The sequence below is a fragment of the Meleagris gallopavo genome, chromosome 13 (genome assembly GCF_000146605.3).
Source record: "Meleagris gallopavo isolate NT-WF06-2002-E0010 breed Aviagen turkey brand Nicholas breeding stock chromosome 13, Turkey_5.1, whole genome shotgun sequence".
Classification (NCBI taxonomy): domain Eukaryota; kingdom Metazoa; phylum Chordata; class Aves; order Galliformes; family Phasianidae; genus Meleagris; species Meleagris gallopavo.
In genome coordinates, this window is record NC_015023.2 from 5164736 (window position 1) to 5190542 (window position 25807).

General features: G+C 38.0%; 1 protein-coding gene across 6 annotated transcripts in view; it reads left to right on the forward strand.

Annotated features, from left to right (window-relative positions):
- The first annotated feature begins 114 nt into the window (after positions 1-114).
- MYLK3 (myosin light chain kinase 3) overlaps positions 115-25807 on the forward strand; it is a 31874-nt gene continuing 6181 nt past the window's right edge. Inside the window, exons 1-12 of one of the 6 annotated variants that reach the window (XM_010717774.3) lie at positions 8740-8759; positions 9845-10729; positions 14033-14123; positions 15143-15277; positions 15368-15572; positions 17107-17678; positions 19085-19190; positions 20584-20677; positions 20993-21102; positions 22148-22289; positions 23305-23375; positions 24747-24875. In XM_010717774.3, coding sequence (XP_010716076.1) covers positions 10220-10729; positions 14033-14123; positions 15143-15277; positions 15368-15572; positions 17107-17678; positions 19085-19190; positions 20584-20677; positions 20993-21102; positions 22148-22289; positions 23305-23375; positions 24747-24875 — 2165 coding nt within the window. In that variant the 5' untranslated portion in view covers positions 8740-8759; positions 9845-10219. Of the gene's footprint in view, positions 253-946; positions 1097-8739; positions 8760-9844; positions 10730-12881; positions 13093-14032; positions 14124-15142; positions 15573-17106; positions 17679-19084; positions 19191-20583; positions 20678-20992; positions 21103-22147; positions 22290-23304; positions 23376-24746; positions 24876-25807 lie in introns of those variants that run through there. The other 5 variants (XM_010717773.3, XM_003209777.4, XM_010717778.3 and 2 more) reach the window with 5 other exon arrangements.

The window sequence follows — 25807 nt, forward strand, 5'->3', positions numbered from 1 at the left end:
AAAAAAAAAAAGTTTCCAGCACAGTAAGCTCAGCATTCTTATCCCTGGCTTTTGCCCCCATGACTTGTTCATCTTTATTTCCTAATTTTGTCTCTAATTACATTAATTTTGTTTGTTTTTAACAGCACATTGCTCATCTTGCTGTATAACACCAGGTGGAAATGAAGCTTTTGGTTTTGCTGTGAGAGGAGTAGCTGGTTCTGTACCCACACTTCTCTTGGACCTGACATCTCTTATTTCGTGATGATAAAGGTACTGTGTCTTATCCCTGTTGCCTACCTATTTATTTTAGGGGAGAGTTGATGTGCAGTCATTCTGCAGTAAAATACAATTTTATTTTGATTTAATCAATGAAGGTGGAGTCCATGCTAAGTCCAGATATTGCTCTCTAAGCAGCTTTTCTGTCTGTGCAAAAGTAATGGTCTACTCGTACTTGATATGAATTCTGATAGGGGATGAATGTTTGTCCTTTCTAGTCTATTCTTTTTCGCTCCCAATGCTTTTCTCTTATAGCTTAAGAAATTTGAAATGGAAGAAATGATTTGGTATAGTCATGTTTTCAAAGCAGATCTCTGACGGTAATCAGTGCCACTGAACAAAGCAGTCAGAAAAACAACAGTCCTGTCACTTCTTAATTGACACGCTGTCCGTAAGTTAGGACTAATGCAAAGTTAAGTAGGGCAGAAATAAGTTAAGGAACAGATAAAATGCAAGAAAGGGACTCTTTAGTGACTTCTGGAGATTCAGATGTCATTTTCTGTTATGTGGCTTCTGTGCCTTCAACAGTAGCTGTTATCAGTAGTTCAGGAAGTGAGCTGCTGAGATGCAGATAAAATGCAGTACTACTGATAAGGAAATGAAATGATTGAAATGCCTGGTGTAGTGCTAGATAGGATGGAATGCCTAGTATATCACAGAAGCAGAATTCTCGCAAGATCCAGTGAGGCTGTACAGCCTAGAAGGCTTTGGGCTACCTGGGTGACCACCGTACAATCAAAACAAAATGGGAACTTTATACCAAGAAACCTCTCTGCACAGATCTCTTCGGTTAAGCATGGGAGGATTTTGTGTTTCTGATTACATCGAGAGGTTTACAGTAAGTATTTTGTTGCACCCCTAGTTTGAAAGTAAAAAGTGACTGGATGTGACAGTATTGGCTATTCTGCCTTCTGTAAAGTGCTGTGTGTTAGACATTCTTAGCCTCTTTGTGCAGTCTTTTTGCTTGCAAAGCATCTGCCGATGTTGAGGAGGTGCTTCTGAAATGAGTAGTGCAGGCTTTGCCTTTCTAAAGAAATACATTTCTGTGAGAGCCTTGACACGTTAAAACTTTTAATCCAAATGATGTGTTTGTATTATAGGATGTCAGACTGACATTCAGATTATATGGAGGTCAGTTGTTACAACTTTTTGCTTTAGTAATAATTATATGTCTGAGAATTATAAGACAATCTGTCAGACAGGGTTACACAAGGCGATTTCGTTAGGACCCAAATTCTGCATCAGGCCGTTTAAGCTAATAGTAAAAGCAGTGCAGTCAACTGGAGTGCTGTGTGCACGACATCTCAATCGTGTGTTCTGTGGTAGAATGTAAACGTTTTGATATTGGAACACTACTGTGCTGAGGATCTGAGGAAATGAAATGAGTCTGGCTCCAAAATAATACTGCTTATTGACAGTCTGCTAACGCTGCAAAAAGAGACAGATATAGAGACACTACTCATGGAACAGAGAAGAGTAATCTACTTTTCCACCACTTTAAGCTATCCATCAAACAACGGTGTTGAATGCTATCTGTAGAGCTAGGTTTCAGTTGCAATAGATTCAGGGAGTCTGGGGAAAACAATGCTTGTATTTCCTTCCATTTGCATGTTATTCTACTACTTAAAAATTTTGAGCCTTTACCATCCAGACAGATGCAGAAACATGAACATAAGCAAACTTAAAAAGAATGCCATATGATTCTGTGATAACAGTGTTCAGTTAATGTTTTTTTTTTTAAGAAGCTACACTGTCATGCAAAACAAGCATTGTAACAGTTTGTGGGTTTTGTTTGTTTGCTTTTTGAAGAGGCCATTCTTTCAAAGTTTTGAAGAAAAGATCGTCTCATAGGTCTTACTTGATAATGGCTTTAATGGACTTTAGTAAAGAGCTTATTTGTAATCATCTTCATTCCATAACGGGACATTAGGTTAACTAAATGAGTTCTGGTACAGTTGGAGAAATGGACAGATTTTCTTTGAATTTCAACAGATAGAATTTTGTTGCTTTCTTTTAATGTAATGTTATGTAGTGAATCTAATATGGCCAACACTTCAATGTGATTTTTATCATATTGTTTGAATTTATTACATAAGAATTTATTACATGAGAAAATAGGATAGCTCAAAAGGCTAGATATATATCATATAGAAGGAGTTATTCATTTATTGTCTATTTATGGCAGCAGAACAGGAAAAAAAGATGTATTTAATTGAATGCACTGTTCTTCATATTGAACAGATGATGTCATATTTAAATTGCTGGTATTGAACTTCTTACTAAAGACAAGTCTTAACCTGAAATATATGTTTGTGAATTTCTTTTAATTGCCCTTGTTTTGAACAATTTCTAGAATCAAGACAAACTTCTGGATAACTAATTTTTGCTTGTTCCTGTTGAAATTAAAATAAAATGTATTCCAGGAAGGATTATAGGAATTGGCTTTAGAACCATCAAAGCAACTTATCCAGGGATTTTTTTGGACTAGTCATGTATCAGGAAAAAATGATCAATACTGCAGTTATCTATTTACGTGTTGTTCTGCGGCCCAGGATTAGTTTCTCAGTAGAACTCCCAACTAGTAACACAACGAAGGTTGTGCTGAGATTCAGAATTTCTAATTTCTCTGTAATTCTTCTGTCGGGTGACTAAGTGACACTTTTTTATTCAATGGTTCAGTTTCCCTTTAAAACAGGTGATAATGATAATTCCCTTCTGAAAAGGGGAAGGTCTAGAGCTAGAAACTCTTAGATTTAGTTTGATTTTTATAATTGTTTTTTCTTGTCCTCAATGCGCTGAGAATCAGAGTCACTTGATTGGATTATCTCAAACCATCATACCAAACTCATTATGATTATCAATTGGAAAATTATTCTTTATGTTGTTCACAAAGCTAATCATTCACATTTATGAAACAGTATGAAAGGAAAGATACTTTTGAAGAATACGACCAGCAGAGAAGCACATAAGATCAAATAGTGTCTTGGACCATGCATGCAGCTTTTACTAGAGTTGGTAAGAACTGCTTTAATCCAGAAACTTGCTGTTAAGCATAGTGAGATCTCTCTTCTCCTGCATGGAGTAGCAGCTTGTAAGTTGGGTTTGAATCTGTCCTGGCAGGAGCTAGTGAGTGTATATATTCTTTTGATTTTACTAATTGCAACATGGAGCCTGTTATTTGCTTGTTTGTTGTCTGTAGTCTCTTTCTGCCTTAGACTTGATGATCTGCTTGCTTGCGCTGAACTGGCTGACTCAGTTGGTCCTGGTATTACAGAAGGATTTGTAATGGTAGTTAACTCTGAAAACTGTGATGGTAGTATTTAGAGATGGCTTGAAAACTTGTGTTATTGCTCAGATTGTAGTGGAAGATGTTTCTTGTAGTTTATGCTTGAGCAATAAGACAAAGGACTTGGGTTCTGAAATGCATCAAACTTTTTTTTAGGAAAGATGGTGAAAAGTGTATTCTAACATGTCTGAAGACAAAGTTCGCTCTTGAAGATCTTTTGCACATCTGGTATGGATGCTGCATTCTATGTATATTGTTTTTAACTGGACATAAAAATTTTTACCTAAAGGAATATGAGCGGCTTAACTGTGGGTATTTGATTCACTGGAAAGAATTTGTAAAACCACCAGCTTTTGTGCTTTAGTTCCCTTACTCTGAATCCTTTTTTGAAGTAGAGCCTGAACTGATGTAGTTATTCCTGTGTTTGAATGACGTCAAACCAAAATGTCAGAGAGATCTGAATCAGCAGGTGAATATAGCACATACCAGACTTCATTATAGGAGAGATGACTATTTAGTCGATCTTAAATTTCCTTACCATGCTATTCTGGTTATTAGGAGAATGGCAATGTCAACAAGTGCTCTTTTTAATAAATGAGCAAATTCCTCTGCTAGGTTTCTGGTTTCGATTTTCACCAAAAACAACATTAAAAAAAAAAAAAACATTATTAGTAAGTGCCTTCTTTTCAGCTGGGATGGAATTGTTTTCTTCAGAGTGTATGGCATGATGCATGTTTTGGTTCTGGGAGGAAAACAGCGTTGACAGCACACTGATGTGTATAATGGCTGCTGAGCAGTGTTGTACAAATCTGAGGCCATTCTCAGGAAAGGGACCAAGGAGCTGGGAGGGTAACAGAATTAGGAAAATTGACTTAAACTGGCTGTAGGGATGTGATATCATATGATATCCATGTGAAGGAGTTTTGTAAGAAGTGGGAGTTCATCACTCTCTTTGCTTGAGGGCTAGCTGGGCATCAGTCAGGGGGTGCTGAGCAATTGCTTGTGCATCACTTGTGCATCACATATACATGTGTGTGCATTTTGTATATATAGTCATAACTATTATCCTTCTCTATATCTTAGTAAATGTCTTTATCTCGATCCATGAATATGAACACTTCGTTGTTCTTCTGTTTTGTTTTTTGTTGTTGTTGTTTATTTTGGAAAGAGGATGGGAATGAGCGAACGACTGTGCTTTGTTGAGCCATCTGCTGAGTTAAACCATAACAGTAAGGAGCACTGAGTGCAGTATGTGATGCTTGCTGTACTGCAATGGCAACTGTTGGATGGAAATATGATGGAGAGAAAGAATTCAGTAACTGAGACTTGCGATTGTACAGGATGTGAAATAACTGCACTAACTGCTTGTGGGAGAATTTTCCAAAAGTGTGTGTTGCAGTTCAAGTCCAGCCAAATGGTTTGTGGGCAGATGGAGACTGTTGTAGGTGAAATTGCCTCTGATATGGCTGCTCACAAACACATGATTCACTTAATTCCAGTACAGTTTGATGTATGATGTGCTTGTGCTTTGCTTTTCCAACACTTAAACCAGTGAATGCAATATGAAAATGTGCTCAAGGTGATCACACTTCATTCAGTAACCATGAAGGGCTGAAGAGTGGCTGTGGGATCAGTATTACTGCATTTTAACTTTGGAAAAGTGAGTGTAGAAGCAAAAGAAAAAAAATAAATTCTTGCAGCAGTCATCACTTGTGATATTGTTGAAGTTGAAAATGATTATTGCAAGTTAGCTAGTTAGTGCAGTTGTATGCATTCTTCTCATAATCTTTCAAATTTGAATCTAAAAAAAAAGAAATTTCCATAGTGGGAAGGAAACAGAAGGAAACAGAACAAGGCAGTGCCATTTGGTGATTTCCATCTTTCCTAACACAAGCATGCTACTTGTAAAGCAGAGACTTTGAGGGATGTGACTGAAAGCCACATTCCACTATTCCAAGTCAGCCAGAATATTTCTGATGATTTTACTGTGCTTTGGAGCAAATTCTGGGATATGCATGGTCTTCCTCCAAAAAATTGACTGTCTGGAAATTACCCTTTCTTGTGCAACAGATCGGAGAGGCCTCATCACTTCAGTGGCAAGGATTTCCTTTTACCGTTTTTATTCTTATTTGCCTTACTGTGCAACCAAGACTTACTCTTATGTGTTGCAGTGGATCTCTGCTGACTTCAAATGACTTGTACCTGAACAAACTGCCATAGATACAACAGCTTCAGGTCAGTTTAAAAGATGTCTTAAAGTTCTCTGCTGAGCTCCTAGTGTAGATGAGAAAGCATCTTGAAAATGAGAGGCAAAGCAGTTTAATAGCAGATGGCCTGAATCAGCAGGCTTTACTGGGAACTGACCGCATTTGATGTAAAGTCATTGAAATTCAGAGAAAGCAGAACCAGCAGCAGGACTTCTCTGTTCGGTTTCCAGAGAGTTCTTTGCTGGAGGTTGTGGAGGGATGGAAAACTTTACCCGTGGCAGCCTTCTGGTCCAGGCTGGTAAATTGTTTTAGTAACTGTTTGGATAAGAAAGAAAAGAATGAAAATTAAAAGCAGCGAGACAGTTTCTTAATGCAGTTTCTGTGGGCATCAGACTTGATGGTAAAAGAGGTCACGACTCAGGGTCAGTTGAATAAATGTGAACAGGCAACAGGTGCTCTCTTGGCCTCATGAATCGAAAGTAACCTGAAGGAAGAATGCAAGGGGTCTTGTTAAGCCATGTGGGTGAGTGATAAACATTGTTATCTAGAAATCTTGTTACTTTGATGTAAATTAAATGTCATAATTTTATCTGTTCAGCTATCTGCTGTCAGCTGCTTGACAGGGATGCATTGAGATATTCTACATGATCTCAAGATCATTAACATGTCCTTAGCTGTGCCACTGCTTATAAGCGTTATGACTTACTGTGTTAACAGTTCTCTGTCACTAAACATGCATAAAAAGGAAAAAAGAGTTTATATAATGGATGTTCATACTAAGTTGAGGTGATCCTATAGTAAAGTTGAACTTTTGCCCGCTAGGCGGTATTTAAATGTGTCATGCTAGGGTCAGATGGGGAGACTGCTAGTGCTTTATAGACACTTGTACTGTGCAAGTGGATTTCAACCAACAGCTGACATAAATAATACATTAAATGTCAGGTTCTTGGCCTTTTAAAGCCACTGTGGTCCTGTTCTTAGTACGTCACCAAACATGACAGATGGAGATCTTTTGTCTGATCACATCAGGAAACCAAACTATTTAACTGGATAGGCTTATCCAAACTGTATGGCGTATTTTGACCTTGGAAGTTATTCCTTTATATTAAGTTGGAGCCTGTTTCAGTACTTGTCATTTGTCATGAGAATTGGTATCTTACTGAACCATTGCTCTGTGGATGTGATTTACTGCTTTTCATGTGTCAAGGAAATGAACTGTTTGTGGGAAGTTACTCACTGGTGTAGATCTTAATTTTGCAGAAGTTTATGTATCTTGAAGTTCAGCTAACTCTTCATTTCCTCAGGGGAGAATTCAGTGTGTGTCCATGAGCAGCAGCAGTTAGATATGTGTTAAGGAGATTTTCAGCATAACTTGAAAAAGTTGCCTGCTGGCCACTGAATGTGTAAAGGATATTTATTAGTATTTTTTTTCCTGAGTAATATTCAGTAGCTGTAGCCAAATTTTGAATTTGCTGTCTTTTGCTTTTTTTATAGTCCCACATGTCCTAATAGTGTACCACATCTGGTTCTTCATCTTCTTAGAACTCTGAATTGCAGCCTTTACAAACTTCTCCTCAAGTCCCCAAAGTCTCTATAAAGCTTTGGCTTTGTTTAGGCTTTTTAATATATATTTTTTTCCATTTATCTGCATATTTTTAGTCATCTCTAGTTATACTATGTTACTGGAAGCAATGCAATAATCTAATGAGATGATCTGTTTGAGCAGCTGGTTTTAACCTCTGTGACATTTCTTGTTTGGGATATAAGCCTCTGGTATTACTTTAGTACGTGCTGTAGATTTTTTTTTCCCCTTCACTTCATCTTTGTTCCTATTGCAAATGTTTTAGGTTTTTTTCATTCCTTTGGGTCATAGCTAGCAAAGAGGAATCATAGCTGAACAGCTGTATTGTAGATTCTTAAACCATTCGTTATGTTGAATGCAAATGTTTCTCTTGTCTCCTGACATCTGTCTTTGACAACTGGGAGAGTGTGTGGGACTGAAGCCAAAGTGGAATAAACTCTCATTTCCCTCTTGAGAATAGAAGATTCTTTGGCATCATCAGTTGAAGGTCACTTGTAGTTCTGGTTCTCTGGAATTTGTGTTCCTTTCTTCATGCGCTCCAGAGATACTTGATAGCCTGGAGATCTTTTAAAGATATCCTGAGATATTTTAAAGTATCCCAGAAGTTCGGTTCAGCTCTTGATGGAATGAAGGTAGCTGCCATCTTTTGTTCACTTGTTTGCTTCTTTCCTAATAATGGGAGAAAAAATTATAAGAAGCTTTATTCTGAGTTTACATTCAGACTGTGATGTGGCTCGCCGGTTTGCTTAGCCAGTGACAACATGGGGTGCCTGAGCAGAGCTCTGTTATGCACAGTGTTCCTGTGTTAATCACTGTTAGTTATTACTCATAGAACATTTCACATTCTTCAGATGTAATTTGGAAAGTATAGGACATGAAACAATTTCTGTAGCAGTGTCTGAGTACAAAATGTCATTACGTGCAATAGGCTCTTATGAAGAAAGGGTGAATTTAATAGGTTAGTGAATTTCTTAGAGTAAAGACACTTTTTTTGTGCGTGTAGTATAAGGATAGGTACACTGTGATCTGCAGTATGTGAGTTTTAGCATTAAAACACTTGAGTCTGTCAATGAAACAATGTACTCCCTTTGAGCTGCTCCAGTGAGATGTGAACATTGGACATTAAATGTTCTGAACAAAAATTACCTTCTGCTGTAATTCAGAGCAAAAGGAATGAAAGATTCTTGCTTGTATTTAAGCATATTATTGTCCTATAGTAGAAATGCTAAGTCATGGTCTGAAGCAGTGATTGAGCACCTGGTGGGAAGGCAGAGCCAACCCAGGGAAGCTCAGGTGCATGCAGTGTACCTGAGTGACTGGAAGGGGTGGAGCCAGCATCTACCCCTTCCCAGACCTCGTTTAAGGCTTGGCAGTGGAGGTGAGGGTGTCTTGCTGGAGATCCCTGCCTATCTGATGCCTTCAAAAGGTAAGCAGCTCTTTTCCTTCATTTCTGTATCCATGGTTGCTGCATTTGGGCTCGCTCTCGTTTGTTGTGGCCGGAGACTTTGCCACTCTGCTGTTATCATCCAATTGCAACATTACACATCCCTGAGAGAACACAATCAGATCCACTTAGAACAGTTTTTCTTTGTGTGTTTAACACAAAAAGTTGGAAGAAGGAAGGAAGAAGTTAAGCATCAGCCGCAAAGTGGCTTCAAATTTCTCACTATGGACCAACTGATGTTTCCTTGTTCTTTGTCCATCACCCTACCCATAATTTTGCAGGTGCTTATTCAACACTACTTACATCCTGCTATGTACCTGTATGTTGAACACCTGCATCTGAATAGGAATCAGCTTTGGCTGTATCTTCTCTGTATGTACGTCAGAGAATGCTAGCAAGGAGTGTTTTTCTACAGAAGTGGCAAGAACTAAATACTTTCATGAAAGGGTAATTTTAATATTGTTTCTACTGACTCTATAGTGTGTAGAGAAAGGACTCTAATTTCTACGATGTCTCATCTCATACAGCAAATTCACTCAAATAATTATTTAATTTCTTCCCGTATGCTTATTCTGAAAAATGAAAGGGATTGGAGACAGTTGCTCTGTATTGCAAGGCATTTGAAAGGGTGGGGATTGTGCAAGTATGGAATGACTACTTTTCTGTTCTCTAGGGAATGTAACATAATTTAGAAGTAAAAGGAAGTCAGTAATAAGTCCATAAAATATCTAATTTAGTAATTTTGTTGGACTTGCTCTGTGTCCTCGTGAAGATTTTTTGCTTGGTTCACTTTCTCAGCCTGGGAGAAAGATATAATTTTAGAAGTTTCAGTTGACAAAGACATGCTGGTGCTAGATACGTATTTCAGATCCTTGTCATTGTACTCTATTTTTAAATTCAAGTGCCAGCCAACCTAACAAGCACAGCTTGTGTCTCTGCTGGGTGTCCTGTGTCTGTGCTGGAAAGCAAAACTCTTCCAACCCTTAGCACAACACCACCACACTTACTCTGTATTTGTTGTATTTAATGAGAAGAAATGCTCCAGCAAATTCTTTTCTGTATTACAGAACTAAAACTGGTCGTGAAAACAGTGCTTCTGTGTACAGAGGTCTGCTTAGGCATTGGCAATTGCTAAGATGCTTGCCTATCAGCAGCCACTTGAGAAAGAATTTTAAATGGTCTTGTGACGTCAAGGAAGCCCCAGAAAATACAGCCTGGTGCCAAATTACCTCCAACATTGAGAGCATGCAGTAAGAAATAGATAACACACAAGTAAATCATTTGTGCAGTAGCTATCTAATGATATGCTCTAGCAACTCCAATAAGTGAGATTGTCTGGTGTAGGCATAGTTAAAGAAGATTAACTTTCAGGCCCTCATTTTCTAATTTATGATTAATGAAAAGCCAGCCTAATCTATCTGACATCCTGCTGTCTGGACAGAATGTCTGCGGGTAATTTGGACATGGCAGAAGGAAATGCTTTGACCAAGTTACAACCTATAAAAGTGAACAATTTAAGTATAATGGATAAAAAACTGAATCTACTGAATGAGAAGATGGACAAATTGTTGCATTTCCAAGAAGACCTTACAGGCAAACTACAACGAGTTAAAGCTATTGAGGATATACAAAAGGGCATTAACAAGCTAACGGTATCCAGAGAAGACCACAATGAGACAGGTGAAATGGAAAAAGGCCTGAAGCTATCGGACAGTCCTCACCAGACTGATATGGACAACATATGCTCAGAAGTGTTAAAATTGATGAAGGTTTCTCAGCTTGATGCCTCGAAGCATGGGGAGAGACTGGCAAAGATAGAGGGAAGGATTGATACACTGGATAAAGTGATTACATTAGTGGGAGAAGTATTAAAAAATTCTAAAGTAGTGGATTTTATTCTCAAAGGCATTGTGCCCTGGAAGAAGGAGAGTCTACTGGAAAGCCCTGTTGAGGTTGGTTTTCTTCTACTGCTCTTGATAAAGTTATTTGTGAAGTAGCAAGTCCCTCCTGCTGATTTTTTTTTTTTTCGCATAACACTTATAATTCAGGTTTTCCTTTAAGAATTGCTATTTCAGGTTACTACCATGACCTCTAAATTATAAGCAGTTTGTGGCAGAGACCTAGTTTTAAAATGTGTCTTAAAATGTCTGAAGTCTTCAGAGTTTGCCAGGCAATCCTGTAACAGGTATGAGAAAGAGATTGCTACTGTAGAAGATTCAGCTTCTAAGAGTGCCTGAAGATCAGCAATGTCATTTGCAGTGGTGACAGAGATGAGGTTCCAGTGAAAGGTAGGAGTAATGTACCGGGAAGTATTTGCTGAAGGAAGCTGCTTCTATTTTCTTGATCGATCATGAATTCTGAACACAATACAAGTTTTGAAAATTTATGCTGACTTTTGTTTATATGTCTGAATAGCTTTATATGCTTTCAGATACTGAAGTTGTCTTTAGCTATGTCTTTATGATGAGCCTGTGACTTCATGAACTATATTGACATTGTTCACTCCTCAAATCAAGTAGTTCTTGTGGTTTTGCATGTGCAGTTTCTATCAGTTCATAGATAGTGATTCCAAAGCATTTCCTAATTATCAAGAATAGTGAGGAAGGAACAGGTAAGACTGATATATAGTTAGTATGGTATTTGGAACTGATTGAGCTTGATTTTGGGGAGTTAAGTATTTAGAATTAGTTTTGGGAGTTGAGTCTTCATGATGACTTTGTTATTGCCCCCCCGCACCCCCTAAAGAAGTGTGAGGGAGAACTCCATGAGTTGAAATGTTTGTTCATTCCAAGAGTCTCCTACACATCTGTATAGAGGTGTCTTTACAGTAAGGACTTAGAAATGCACACTGACATTTGTACTATCTTGATCCAAATATTGTTTTGTTAAATCTGTAACATGTATTGGTAGATGTTACACCTGAATTCCTGAACTATTATGAAACCAAGGCAGTGTTAGATGCTAGCATACCTTCTCAGTCTTTGAGATCTCTCCTGATATCCCTTTTTAAGTGCCAGAAGATGAAAAGTGATCTAGACTTACGGAGACAGACGGATTTATAAAGAGATTCCATTAGTGTTGATACCAATAAATGATGACCTGCATTGTTACAAGTTACTGCCTGCCATCCCTGTGAAAGGCCTGGAGCCAGGCACTGTCCTTGATGAGGCTTACATGTAGAACTGGCCACTGCACAATATGTTAGTGGCCAGGAGAAAACGAATATAAAGATTTTGTTGCCATATTGTCAGTTTCTAAGTGAACAGTAAGGAGGGATATAGGTAACTGCAATTAGAGCAGCACTGGAGGAACTTTTTCCATGGACTTGTAGCATGCGATCAGGATCAGTTGTTAGGTAGTGACTGGGTACTGCCTCGTCAGTGTTGGTGAGAAAGAAGGTCTGAGGTCGTAAATTCATTCAAGGTATATGAGTGGGATGAGAGGTGAATTGTCCTGCTCTTGATGACCTGATGAACTGGGGTAGAGTGGAGGTCTCCATCCCAGGCTTTAACTACTGCCTTGGGTGAAGAACTCACAATGTGTGTTGGGCAAGTGAACTGTTACGGAGCTAACTCTGCTTTTGCTGAAGTCCTGTAGTTGTTCTCCTTTCCTGTTACTGGGAAGTTTTTGAAATTGAACTATGAGATTAGTTATAAGAACTTAAGATATGTCTGTGCTTTGATCACAAGCTGCTGAGTAGTCTGATATTTGAACTAGTTTTAAATTAGAGAGGTAGTAAATGTATGTGACCTAGCTGGAGTAATGTGGAGGAAAGCGTGGGTGAGTTTAAAAATGCATTAGCTTTTGTGGTGAGCCCTGTGCTAACTTTGATCCAGTGTTTTCAGTCTGTTTTATAACGTGTCCAAAAAGATTCAGTTGCATTGGGGTTGCACACAAAAAATTTGCTACTTGTTGCTGTTTTCCAACCTTTGCTGTTTTGTAACAACACGCTGCTTATCACAGTTGGCTTTGCACAAGGTTACTAAGAATGGGGGTGGGAGTAGGGAGGTCATGTTTTCATTTTTGGGTGAAGCTGTTTGCTGATGATGTGACAGCATTCTTGGGATGCCATAGGAATGCTTATGGAAGAAGTGTTCAAAGTTGGAGTCAAATTAATAAAAGGTTATGAACAGAGCTTTATAGGTTCCAGGCTTTTTTTTTTTTATGTAACAAAACAGCAACAACAAACAAAAAACAAACAAGGGCAAAAAATTAAGCTGTCCCTTATTCAAGGCTTTCTTTGCACGTAGGATTTTACAAGTAAATGTTCCCCGTGGTCATTGTTGCAGGTTTGCTTAGAGCTGCGATAAAGATGGTAACAATATTTTACTTTTTTGGGTTTTTTGTTTTTGTGGTGGGGGGGAAAGGGTTGGGGGGAGGTGCTCTGTAGTGAAATTTATAAGGTTGTAGCATGAAAAATGTAGTGACTGTTTTTACCCACAAGTAAAAGGGGATGATTCACAGCAGACTTCTAATCGGTTATCTGTAGAAAAAAATTAGAGATGTTCCTTATTGGCTTATATGAATGAGGGTAAGAGGCTGCTTATTTAAATATGCCATCCAAGATGTTATACATTTTCCTATTTTTGTATAATGCTTTATGCCAAATATTTAATTTTACTACAAATGTATTGCTTTGTCAAGTGTTACAGTGATGCTGTTACAAAATAACTGTTCTCAGTGCTATGTTAATTGGAGGATAAAATTTGCTTAAAAAAAAAGTCTGTTTTTAACCATAATAAAGGTAACATTTAATAATGTTGCATGTGTATGAATGTTATAATAAAAACTAAGGGCTCTTTGTGTAACCTCTGTCATTGCTCAAATCGTGAATCTCTAGATGCCTTGAGACAAATATATCATATCTACGACAACATCTTTCAGCCATTAGTCAACAAGTATCAGAAATACAAAATAATTTTATCTTCTAGTGATTCTTGTGTTTCATATGGCATGGTTTTTAATCAATATGAGTAAGCGTGACTTGAGGCAAAATGTCTTACAAATAACATTTTGGAAAGTGGAGACCTAAGATATTACTCTGTGCCATCTTGTTTTAGAAGTATGTTTTTTTGCAAAAGCAGGAAGAGATCAAAAAAGTGTGCGTGTGGGGGGGGGGAAGCAGAAGTAACTAAAAACTCAGAAGTTTAGAGGTGTTAATACCTGTTTTACAGGGTCTCAACCTATGAAGTTAGGTGAAACCCAGTGAGAAATAAACACCCTTGAGTGTAACTGTTATTTTTGTCATTTTTCAGGCCAAGGAAAAGCTTGAAGAGAGTGGTTCAAAACCTAAGCATGTACTTAGTAATAGAGGAACACAGACTGAAAGCAGTAAGCCTTCTGAAGGTATGTATCACTCTGGGCATGCTACAGTCTTTGACTCTAGAATGTGTTGCAGACCAACTAGAAACTGAATAACCTGCTATTTTCCACTAAATGTATTACAGTGGAATTACTATGAATGATTTATTGAGAAAATAGAGATGTTCTCCCCTTCTTTGTAATCTGTCTCCTAAATCAGCCCCCCCCAAGAAACCTTGAAGTTCATGAAATTAGAAGTAGCATCTTCACTTGGCTACACTGTTTCCTTGTTTTGGTATTACAGTGATCTGAAACAAGAGAGCAGTACTGGTTTGGAGATACCTCAGAGGTGTGGCAGTATCACCTAGCAGACAGTCCCCAAATTTTTGTCTTAATACAACTCAACAAACACTTTCGTCCTCCCTTGGAATAGGGGAGTATTGACATTGCAAATGTGGTTTTTTTTGTTGTTGTTTTTTTTTTTATAAACAAGTTTAATTGCCACATCAGTGCTAGATTCCTCTTTAGGATGTAGCTATCTGGACATTGCCATATCACGTCCATTATTAATACTTGTGGAGTTGCAATGGCATGAATGTGAGTTGAACAGACCAGTTATCTTCAGAAAAATGTTAGTGAGTCCTTGAAATTATGGACGCTCCCTTTTTTAGTTTCATGTAGGAAGTGACAAAAATCAAGCAAACAGCTGGTCTTAGTTATGAGCTGAAAGCTACACAAGTTTGTGAACTAATCTTGGTAGCCTCTGAAAACTGAACACTGAAAGAAATGAGAAATTCCTGTTATTAATATATACAATAATTATCCTGAGAGTGCTGGAGAATCTTCCCCTTTTGTGGAGCGCAGGTAAAATTTTGATTAAGCCATGAGGATTAACAGTGACTGACTGAAGCCTGGGTAAGGACTTTTAGTGGCTTTCAGTGGCTACTTTTTTCAGAAGTAGGTAGGTAACTGCTTAGGTTATTTTGAATGGGTGTGTTACTTTACTCCTCCTTTTTTGCCACTGCTTCTGCCATGGATAGCTCATTAATGTTGTGTTTATTCAGATAGTAAGACTGTGAAAAAATTGGATGAAAACAGTAGAGGATGCAAGAAGGTGAATGCTTCAAGTGATGTTGCCGACAAACCTGACTCCAGACCCCAGACTAAAGAGAGGACAGCACAGCAGAAAGTAGTAGAAGGTACTGGAAAAGCATGGAGCTGTCAACAGCAAAAAGATCTTGGTGTCAAAGCTTTGAATCAACATAATGGTCTTCCCTTCATAAATCGAGATCATGTAGGCAACCAAGATGTTCCTGTTAAAGTTCACAATGTGGGCAGAGCCCTATGCCCAGATGAGTGTCACAAGCAGCTTTTTCATCAGAAACTCAAAGAGAATGAAAACAAACCTCCGTCACAGAGTATGGCATTGCAGGAAGCTGTGCCCTCCACATCCCAGGCTATATCTGGCACAGGGTGTGAAGTGACACAAACCAGGTAATGATTTTGCTGGTAGTTTTCTGTATGATCTGAAAACCATTTCACATGTTAAAAAAAGAAAACAGATTATTCAATGGAGTCAGCTCTTGCTTAGGTGTGCTCCAGGGAAAATGGATGGGCCATTCTGTGCCTGTGTTTTAATTTGAACTTTCCACCATCCTGGCCTCCAACACTTAGGAACAAATTGTGTACAGCACCTAGACATTGATAACCCCAAATCTGTTGTTGTAACAGCATTAAGAAACAGGAGACCTCCCAGTGTTTTGCCTCTGGCTCATGGGGCTTCAATAAGTGGAGCTGGGTCTGTGCTGCCTTGAAGGCTCCCGCACTGAGGCTGGCTCAGGTGTTTGTGAACAAGCTGATGAACAATTGCTGTTACCCCTATGGCATTTGGTGCTGATTAAATATGATATGGTAGGAGTGAACTTGCACACAGAGAGCAGCTTTTGGAGCAGTTGAATGGTTTGAACAGAAGGGGTATGCGGGTGCCAAAGCGTTTAGCGTTTGGTGTAGAGAGTTGGGAAGCCAACAGAAAGCCAGAAGGCAGAACCTAGACTAAATCCTGGGAAAAGACAGCACTCCTGAACAAGGTCTCTATTATGCTTATGTGTGAAGTCATGAGTGTAGTAAATGCATCTTTGAAACGCTTGCTACTTTTAATGAAGTCTGTAAGCCCATGCAGAGGTGTCAAAAGAACATTGTGTTCTCCTGTTTGGAGACATGCCCAAGAGTCCTCTCGAGTTCAGGCTTGTCTAGATAGCAGTGGAAGTGTTTGTACAGAGCAGCGTTCAGTGCTCTGAATAGCTTACCCCTGGTGCAGTTTAAATTCATAGCCCAAGGCAGCAGCTGTGAAAGGTGCTAAAACTGGGAAACTTCAAACTCCTGTTAAGCAAAAGTGGAAACAATTTCTTTTGTATATTTTGTAATGAGGTGGCTCCTCGGAAAGAGGCATCTGGGAAATGAGGGAAATATTTCAAGTTTTCTGATAGCTGGAACATCAGGGAGAATAATGGGGTGGGAGAGTTATTTTTCTAACAGAAACCTCTGGAAAGAATGCTATCCCATAAGGCACAAACATGTTTGAATATGCAAGTCAACCAGCTAGAGAGGACTGGAATGAATGCAAACACTGAGATTTGTAGAGCTGTATGAGCAGTCAGATGTTTGGATACTCAGCCTGTAATTGGCAAAGACAATCTCTACCACCTCTCTACCCATAGGAATGATATCTCATTAGACCAACTGTAGTAGCTGATAGAAGTTGGAAGAGCTTTCTGATGGTGGAGTTAAGCACTTTGGAGTTTGGGAGACATGTTTGCTTAGGTGAGGCAATCAAGGATGCAGGAAACTTATCTGCATGTTTTTCAGTGCTTTCTCCTTAGTGTTGTTTTTCCTCAGAGGATTGGTGTAATTACATTTCTTTAATACTATAGAAATCTGCATTGTAAGAAGTTTCTAAGTTTTCCTTCCACGTGAAGTTGTGAAAGAAAGTCTAGGTATCTATGTGAATCGTCAACTGCTTGCTCTGCAGGATAGCCATCGATGTTCATATGACTGAAGTGAAAGAAAAGATTGAGATGAGCAAAGAAGGGAACTCAAGTGATCACAGATATAAAAATCTCAAAGTGAAATCCCCATCCTCTTTATCATCAGAAGTGGAAGGATATAAACAGCTGCCTGATAAATCCAAACTTGAACAGACACCGAAGAATATCAGCACTGAATCAAATCAAGAAGTGAGAGAGAACAAGAAGCAAAACGAACTTGCACCAAAAACAGGGAAGCAACAGCCATTATTGAACAAGCTCAAGCCAAGTAAAAAGGCTGAAGACAAATCAGAATTAAAATGCAAGCCCATTGTTTCACAGAGTACCGCTGCAACAGAGCCAAAGAAAGATCTGGGAATAAAAGTCAAAATCCATCAAGGAACAATAAAAGTAAAAGGTTCCATGGCAGTTACCAACTCTGACAGGAGAGAATCTGAGCCCCCCTGTTCAGTGGGAAGTGAGAATGATGTGGGTCAGTGTGCAGGAACAGCAATGGAGAACGCTAAGTCATTGGAAGCTAGCAAAGAACTTTCTGCACAGGATGGAATGATTGTTGGTAAGCTGCTTGTACTTAATTTTGGAAACTTTTACACTGAGTTTGTGCTATCCATGTGTATTGCATATAAACTAATAGCTGGAGTAGTGCGTGCTACACCACCTGGGTCCTACGCTTAAGAGTATTTAACTAACACCACAGAAAAGTTTGATGGTCAAAAACAAGAGAATTAACATTAATACAGTTTATTTCAATAGTATTTTTCCTTCTAAAAGGTGTTTTGCAGTAAAAATATCCTTTCAGATGAAATTAAGTGGAATGTATATTTCTACTGAAGAAGTAATATTGACAAAATACAGTCCTTCAGATATAGCCTTTGTTCATTAAGGTAGAGTAAGTAAACTAGGTATGCTTCTGCAACTACAGACTAAAGAGAACAGCAGAATACTGCAGGACAAATGTCTTGCTTGGTCTTTGTGCTATTGGCCATAGATCTGTTCTCAATTAGTGTGTGAACACTTACGTTCTTTCAGGCAACAGACGTGTAGTTCCCAGAGTGTACATATATGGGTAGATGTCCTGATCTGCATCTGATGCTCTCAGAAGTGGTGGCAGGAAAATCCACCTTTATCCTAGAAGAACTTAGACATTAAGCATATAATAATTTAATTATTTAACTCCCAGGAACTGATTAAACTTAATCACTTAAGTGTTTACAGCTCTTACTAGAATGTTGCTAGTAAAACAAGGTGTTGCTGGTAGAAACTTCCTGAATTAACTGATATCTATACTGATATCATTGTATATTCATGCTGGTTTTCCCAGTTAGCTTAGCAAAATGAAAAGAAGGTCAAGTATAATTTTTCTTAAATCTTCCAGATATTTTTGTTGAATGGCCTCTTTAGTTAATGCATGAGGTCAAACGTTAACCTACCTCATTGAGCTCTTTCAGCATTGCTGTGTTAAGAAGACAGGGTTGAGAGTTAGGAGGTGGGATCCTATCCTCAGTGATGGACCTTTATCCATTATCTCTGGAAGACTGCTAACAGTAGAAGTCTGTACTTGAAGCAGCAGAGAGATTTTGAATATTTTCAGCATCTCCTTTACAACCATCTAGAAATTCTTTTTTTTTTAAATTCCGATTTAAGTTTTTTTTTTCTTAATGAAAAGCAAAGTGATTGTGTGTGCTTAATTGATTTGCATTTAAAAATGAGAAGTTCTATTGCTTCTGGTATTTTACCTGCATTTCACTCTAACAATAGTAGAAAAAATTGCGTGCTTAATGTTTGTAGCTACTTCAGTGCTTGTCTGAATTCCAGTAGAAGGCAATTGAGACTTCTCATTATATCGAGCAAACAAAATGAAGTGATGTGCATGCCCTGTGGACTGAGAATGTTGGTGTGAGGAAGATGAAGCTGCAGTGATGAGGGAGAAATATCTCAGTGATCAGGTTTTCTCCTATTTAGATGACAGCCCTTCTCCCCCGGCTCCTTTTGAACATCGCATGGTGAGTGTCAAGCTAACAGATGTGACAACGTGCTACTCAGTGTGTCGTCATGAAGTCCTTGGAGGGTAAGTCTCTGCCCTCCTCTGCTTTACTGCAGGTGGTAGCTAGTTGTGAAGAAGTGCAGTTAGCTCGGGAACTAGTAATCTTCTTCAGATGGCATCAAGATGTGTATAGGTGAGGCATGTGCAAGCCTGCTGCAGCCAGAGCAGTTGCTTAGTGGATCAAAATGCTCAGCCCTCTCTCCCAGAAGCATGGGGAGTGATGAATACCAGCTTATTTCTTTAATTTATAGTTCTGTGTGGAGCAAAAAGGGATTCAGATGTATCTACTGTAACTATTTTTCGTGTATCTTATGAATACTTTCCGCTCTATTTTGATAACATCACTTTCTCTACCATTCTTAGTCCTTTAAGCTTTGTAGAAGTTGGTTTTCTCTGATAGAGCAAGAAGAGTAAATTTGGCCTACAATAAAGAAGCAAGGAGAAAGTATGCAGATAGCGTGTCAGATTGTTCATCTCTTCATTCTCCAGATTTCCTGGGATACTATAGTTGCCCTTTTATGAACCAGTCTGAGGTGCACCTCTAAGTCCCTTAGATTACTGGCTTCTGCCTCAGTTCCATTTTCAGGCTCCTGACTGTGCTCTTGGATACTGTTTGTATTTGCTGTAATAATCCTGGCTATAGCTGGAGTCTTGAGAAAAATCCATTATCTCCAGTCAGATTCAGAGCATTTGAAATCAGCAGAGCCCGTTAGGGGTCAGACAGCTTCCAAAATCTTTATTTTGCACTGAACTTTGTGTTAAAGAAAACTAAGGGAAAAAATGATAATTACGTTGACCTTACAGTTAGTCTTGACTTGAGGAAAATCTACAGCTGCTTCAGCCTTGGTATTCTTGTATACTTATCTAACAAGAAGGTTTGATTTACAGACTAATCCAAGTATGAATATGGCTTAAGTATAGGCCTGATGATGCAATAGCAGAGAAAATGATGTTGAGGAATCATCCCAAGGGGCATTAATGTATCTGGGTGACATGGGGGAGAATTTACACCATGCAAGAAATGCGGTTTGTGGAGCGGGTACAGTTACTGGTGTTAGTCATTTTAAAAGTTATGAGATCAAGACAGAAATATCCTTGTTAATATGCCCACTAACACATCACTGAAGGACAGCAAATGGGTACAGTTACAGAACTGAAAAAGAATATCATCAGGTCATCATACCACAGTGAAATGTAGTAATATGAAGGGGCATAATATTTTAATGTAAGCGTTGAACAACTGGCTGGAAAGATAAAACTAATCCTTCATAAGCTGAGAGAAAGAGGAGATTGATGCTGCTGGCCACCTGATTCTGTTCACTTTGTACTGGGCTATTTTTAATCAATGATAAGAATAGTTTGAAAAATTTCTGCAGTGAGCTGTGTTATTTTCCTATCTTTCGTTTGGTATCAACAGGGGGCGTTTTGGGCAAGTTCATAAGTGCACAGAAGTCTCAACTGGTCTCAATTTGGCAGCCAAAGTCATTAAAGTGAAAGGAGCAAAAGAAAAGGTAACTGTGTTCCTGTGAACCTAAATGAGTGCATGCTGTAAACCATGTGAATTGCGTTCATTTTAACACCACGTCACTGAATCTCCTTGTAGGAGTCAACTTCTCATTGCGTAGTACCAAATATTAGAACTTGTCTTTTAAAGTAGTAGCTTGAGCTTCATATGACTGTTGGTCATTTCCAGTGTTTGTAATTAAACCATTTGTTCACGTGAAACCTGTCATACAGCTGCTACAGGGTTTAAAATTGTTGTTCAAATATATTGGAGTTTAAGGAGCGTATTTACTCATTTTTTGTTCATTTGTTATTTTTTTCAGGAGGAAGTAAAAAATGAAATTAACATCATGAACCAATTAAATCATGTGAATTTGATCCAGCTTTATGATGCCTTTGAAGCCAAAAACAATATAACTTTGATCATGGAATAGTAAGTTTAAATGATTTCAGGAGCTTGGGTTTGCTTTGGTCACTAAAAGAAAAGGAGAACAATAACTCTGAGGTATGAAAAAGGCTCGAGTGGCTTTCCAGCCTATGAGAGTGGAAGCTACACATTTTAAAGGCAATATCTTCACATTAAAAAATACGTATTTAGCAAGATTGCAGTTTAAGCAGATGCTAAGGAAGGTAGTTATCTTCAAGCATATGAAGCTAATTACAAGACTGTTAATGAAAGAATTTTGCTATGGTTCATTTTTCATTTGAGTTTAATGTTGAGGTGTCAACATTGTCCCTAGCTACCAAACTACAGTATGGGGTAAGTAAAACCTCAGATAAGAAGTAAATGTGAGAATACAGAGTATGGAAATGACAAAAGGGAGATTACTTAAATGGCTTGTTTTTTTTTTTTTTTCAAACTGAGTTTCCATTACAAAATGAATTGTTGTTGACGTGAAAGAAAAAAGGACACAGAATAGCAAATAAAAATGAGGCATTTTAAAATGTCTATATTCTACTTTTTCATTTAAATAATTGTAATTTTTACCCTACAAAACCTTGTCAGAACTATGTGTCTGACGTAATGTTTTTTTTTGTGCAGAATTGGTTTCAGTTGTCAGCTCAAGTAATATGGCTTTCAGTTTTAGAAGTTAAACGCATTGTGTAGGTTGAAAAGTTAATTTCCCTAAGCTAACAGGAAGATAATAATAGATACTTCAGTACATTCTATAGGTTTTCCAGGTCCCCATTTTGTCTCCAGATTGTGTCGCTTTGAACTTAGGCTTTGATTCTCCCCTGCTGCTTACTCCCAAACGTTAGCAATAAGTCTTCCAGTGTGGAAGGCACTGTAGAATGATACTTAATTTCACACACAAAAATAAGTTTCTTAAAGTCATTTAGTCTGCAGGTATGATACATGCTGGTTGTCTGGTTGTGTTGTTAGAACCTGTGCTAAATTAGAAACTAAGTTTCCAATGTGGAAATAAATGAAGTTAAGGAATTTTGGTGTTCTTAATGCTTATCTGTTAAAATTTTAGTCTGGATGGTGGTGAATTATTTGACCGGATCACAGATGAAAGCTACAATCTAACAGAGTTGGATGCAATCTTATTTACCAAACAAATCTGTGAAGGAGTCCATTACTTGCACCAGCATTATATTCTTCATTTAGATCTGAAGGTCAGTGATATCCATTAGTGATGTTGTGGTTTACACCGCTACAGGCTGTAATTTCGATTATTTCTTATTTCATTAATCTCATAAAGAAATAGACTTCCTTAATTCAATAGCCACAGTGAATGAAGTTCGAGAGATGATTTTTTTTTCAGTGTCTATTTAGTAGCTTGCTTACAGTAACAGAATAATGAGTTTCTGGAATTTTTTTTTTTTTTGCTGTTAAATCAGAAACTTTTCATTGTGTGAAATTAAGCAATGACCTTCTGTTCTTCTTCAAAAATAAACAAAAGAAACCAATCTCAAAACATCTTTGGACAGAAATGCTTAGAAATTCTTCCTGTCTTCACTCTGCCTGCACTTATCACTGTATCCAAACATCTTTTCCATCTTCTTCCTGTTGTTTATTCTTTTTACTGCCTGGATCTGAGCTGTGTGATTCCTTAACTGATGTGGCTGAAAACAGACAGTATTTTTCTTGTTTACTCAAATGATACTAGACCTGGTTGGCCTACAGACAGTTCTGCAGTCTGACTTTGGAAACTCTCTCCTTTGGAAAAACAGTCACATTAGGGAAAAGAAAACCAGCAAATAAATGGAGAACAATAGCAAAAGCAAAGCAAAGGAAACTTTTTCCTCTGTTTTTGTGAACAAAACAGAGAGTGCATTTGATATGTTTCTTGTGACTTTTGTGGAATCACTTTCATAAATTCAGAGGTAAACCATAACCATCAGACTGACTCTGTTGTTGTACATGAAGTGGGTGCTTTTCATTTCAAAATCTATTTATATTCAGTACAGGAATAGTGTACTGGAGTGGTAGTTAAACTTCCTTACAGGAGATCCAAAACCAAACCTTTCGCTAACTTATTTGTCAACCAAATCCTTATCTCTATAAGAAGAATAGAAGGAAAAGCATCATCTTAAAGATTCTGACTAAGATCTCTGAGATGTTTTTCTTATTCATACTAGATTTGTGTTTCAATCAAATTTAACTGAAAATACTCTTGTCTTTTTGTAGCCTGAAAACATATTATGTGTAAATCACTCAGGGAACCAGATAAAAATTATTGACTTTGGATTAGCAAGGAGGTAAGTGTTCCGTTTTGAATTTATTTAAAAAAAAAAAATCCCATTGAAATATGCTGCTGGTAGTTCTTATTATATGTTTTATGCATTTACTGGCTCTGAGGTAATTCTTATATGTGAGTGTGCTAAATACTGTGCTGCTGCAGGCATGAGTTCTGCTGTGTGCATTAATTATCTAATTGCTTTTTCAAGTAGAGTTTCTGTTGAATAAAGATATACAGCTGTTTTAATTGTCTCAAAATGATTCCCCTTCTAAAGCTTTTACTCTAGGGACTCCATGAACACATCTCATGTGAAACATAAAGCCCTCAGAGAAATAGAGGCTTTCCACTGTACTTTTACTTTGCTTGCTTGAGTTTGTTTGAGGAAAGCTCTGGGAACATGAGTCAGATCCTCTAGAATTGAAAGAATTGACTCCTGCTGGTGTAACTATAAAAACATTTCTTTATTTTTTTTTTTTCTAAACCCTTTGAGGGTCTTGTTAGACCAGGACCTGGTATATACATGCATATACGTGCCAACATGTACAAAGGTATCGTATTCTGGTATCTATCCAAGAACTCTTGTTTTAGAAGTAGTTTATGAAAACAGATGGATGCACTGAGACTAATTTATTCATGAAATGGAGGGTAAAGATGTAATTTTTTACTGAAAGCAGAGTTTAAAACAAAATCTTCCAGGAAACTGAGATATAAAAGCAATGCTTTAATTGTTTTCTGTCTGTGTACTTAGATGTAACTCCCATTGGCATCAGTGAAACTTATTACTGGTTCAGTATCTGTACCCTTAATTTTTAAGCAATAAAATGAAATCATTTTCTCCGTATACGGATCTGTGTTGTACATGTTACTAAGCCCAAACAATCCTCTTCAGAGAGTCCCACCTTTGCTGTTACGTTTTGCTCATATCTGCTGTACAGACCTTTAACCTAAGATGTAGCTGAGCACAGGGCAGCAAATGCTCTCCAAACCTATTTTAATGGGAACAGGTTTGTTTGTTTTATGTTGGACAACATCTGCTAGAAAGGTGGAACCTGGCAGAAAGCAAAGCTACTCTCATTCCCTGACAGAGGTCTATGCAAGTTTTATTGCCCTTGGTCTTTTTTTCTGGTTTTACTCAAACAAGTGGATAACTGATTGTCTTATACCTGCAATCACAGCAGAATTCACTTGGTAGTTTTCAAGATCTTAAAAAAAGACTTGTAATTAAGGTCTTCAAGACTTTAATGTTGTCCTGGTTGTCTTGAAGACTCTGCTATGCTAGCTCTTTTTTTTTTTTTCTTTTTCTTTTTGTACCATGCTTTGATTTCTAGAGATGAGAGATTTGTTTCCTTGGCCTGCTCTCAGCATTGACGTCTGTTTCTTTCTGTTAAAGGTACAAACCTCGTGAAAAACTGAAGGTTAATTTTGGAACTCCAGAGTTCTTGGCTCCCGAAGTGGTGAACTATGACTTTGTTTCCTACCCAACAGACATGTGGAGCGTAGGTGTCATCACATACATGTTGTAAGTATGAGAGGTCATGGCAATGGCACCAAAGGCTCTATGAGAACAGAGCAGTGGAGGGTGTCTGTGGAAGAGGAGTGTGGCAGGCACCAAGCCCATCAGAATGGAACTCCTCCTAATTCATGCTGTTAAAAGCAAACAGTGAGCTACAGATCTTTAATGTGAAGGTACCTCACTGTTCGTGTTAAGTCTCTGAACAACAAATAGGACTTTAGATAAATATGTAAACATTCTTCTTCTTTACCCCACCTTATTTAGCAAGTTCAAGTGGATCATGTTGTGATTTCTTGGAAAAGTGGCCCAAAGCATCTCAGAATTTCCATTTTGATTGGATTCTTGAAGATTTAGATTAATTTTCAAATGTGCAGTCTGATAATTTTATTAACTTGAACTTGGTCTGCATTTGCCCAGAGGAGTTAATGTTAAGTGCTGGGCTATGGGTCATGTCACAAATAGGAGTAGAACTCTTTTCTGTTGAAGGTGGGGATGGCTGTGGAAGGCTCTGGTGAGCTGACTCAGCATCTCAGAATTTTTTCACAGATGCTTTCTGTGAACGGAATAAATGGTTTCAACTTGTTAGCCAAAAAGTAACTGAATGAAATAATGAGTTGCTGAAACAATAAATCTGAGGCTAGAGAGTAATTGAAAACAATATGCTGTTCAGAAACCAGTGTAATTCGAGCCAAACTTGGTTATAGGCTTTGATTTAGGGAAGCTCTTGAGCCCTCCTAGCTTTTCTAGTTGGGAAAGCACTGAAATATGTACTGAGACTCCTGCTGAATTTATTTTATTTGAGGTCCATTAATGGTGCGCTCTGACTTAGCCGAGTGAGCTGCTGAGCAGTAACATGAACAATAAAGTTCTTGGCAGGACTGACAGGTAGGACCCCCATGTCTGAGAACTATTCCTCTTGAAAAATTAGCCAGAACTGT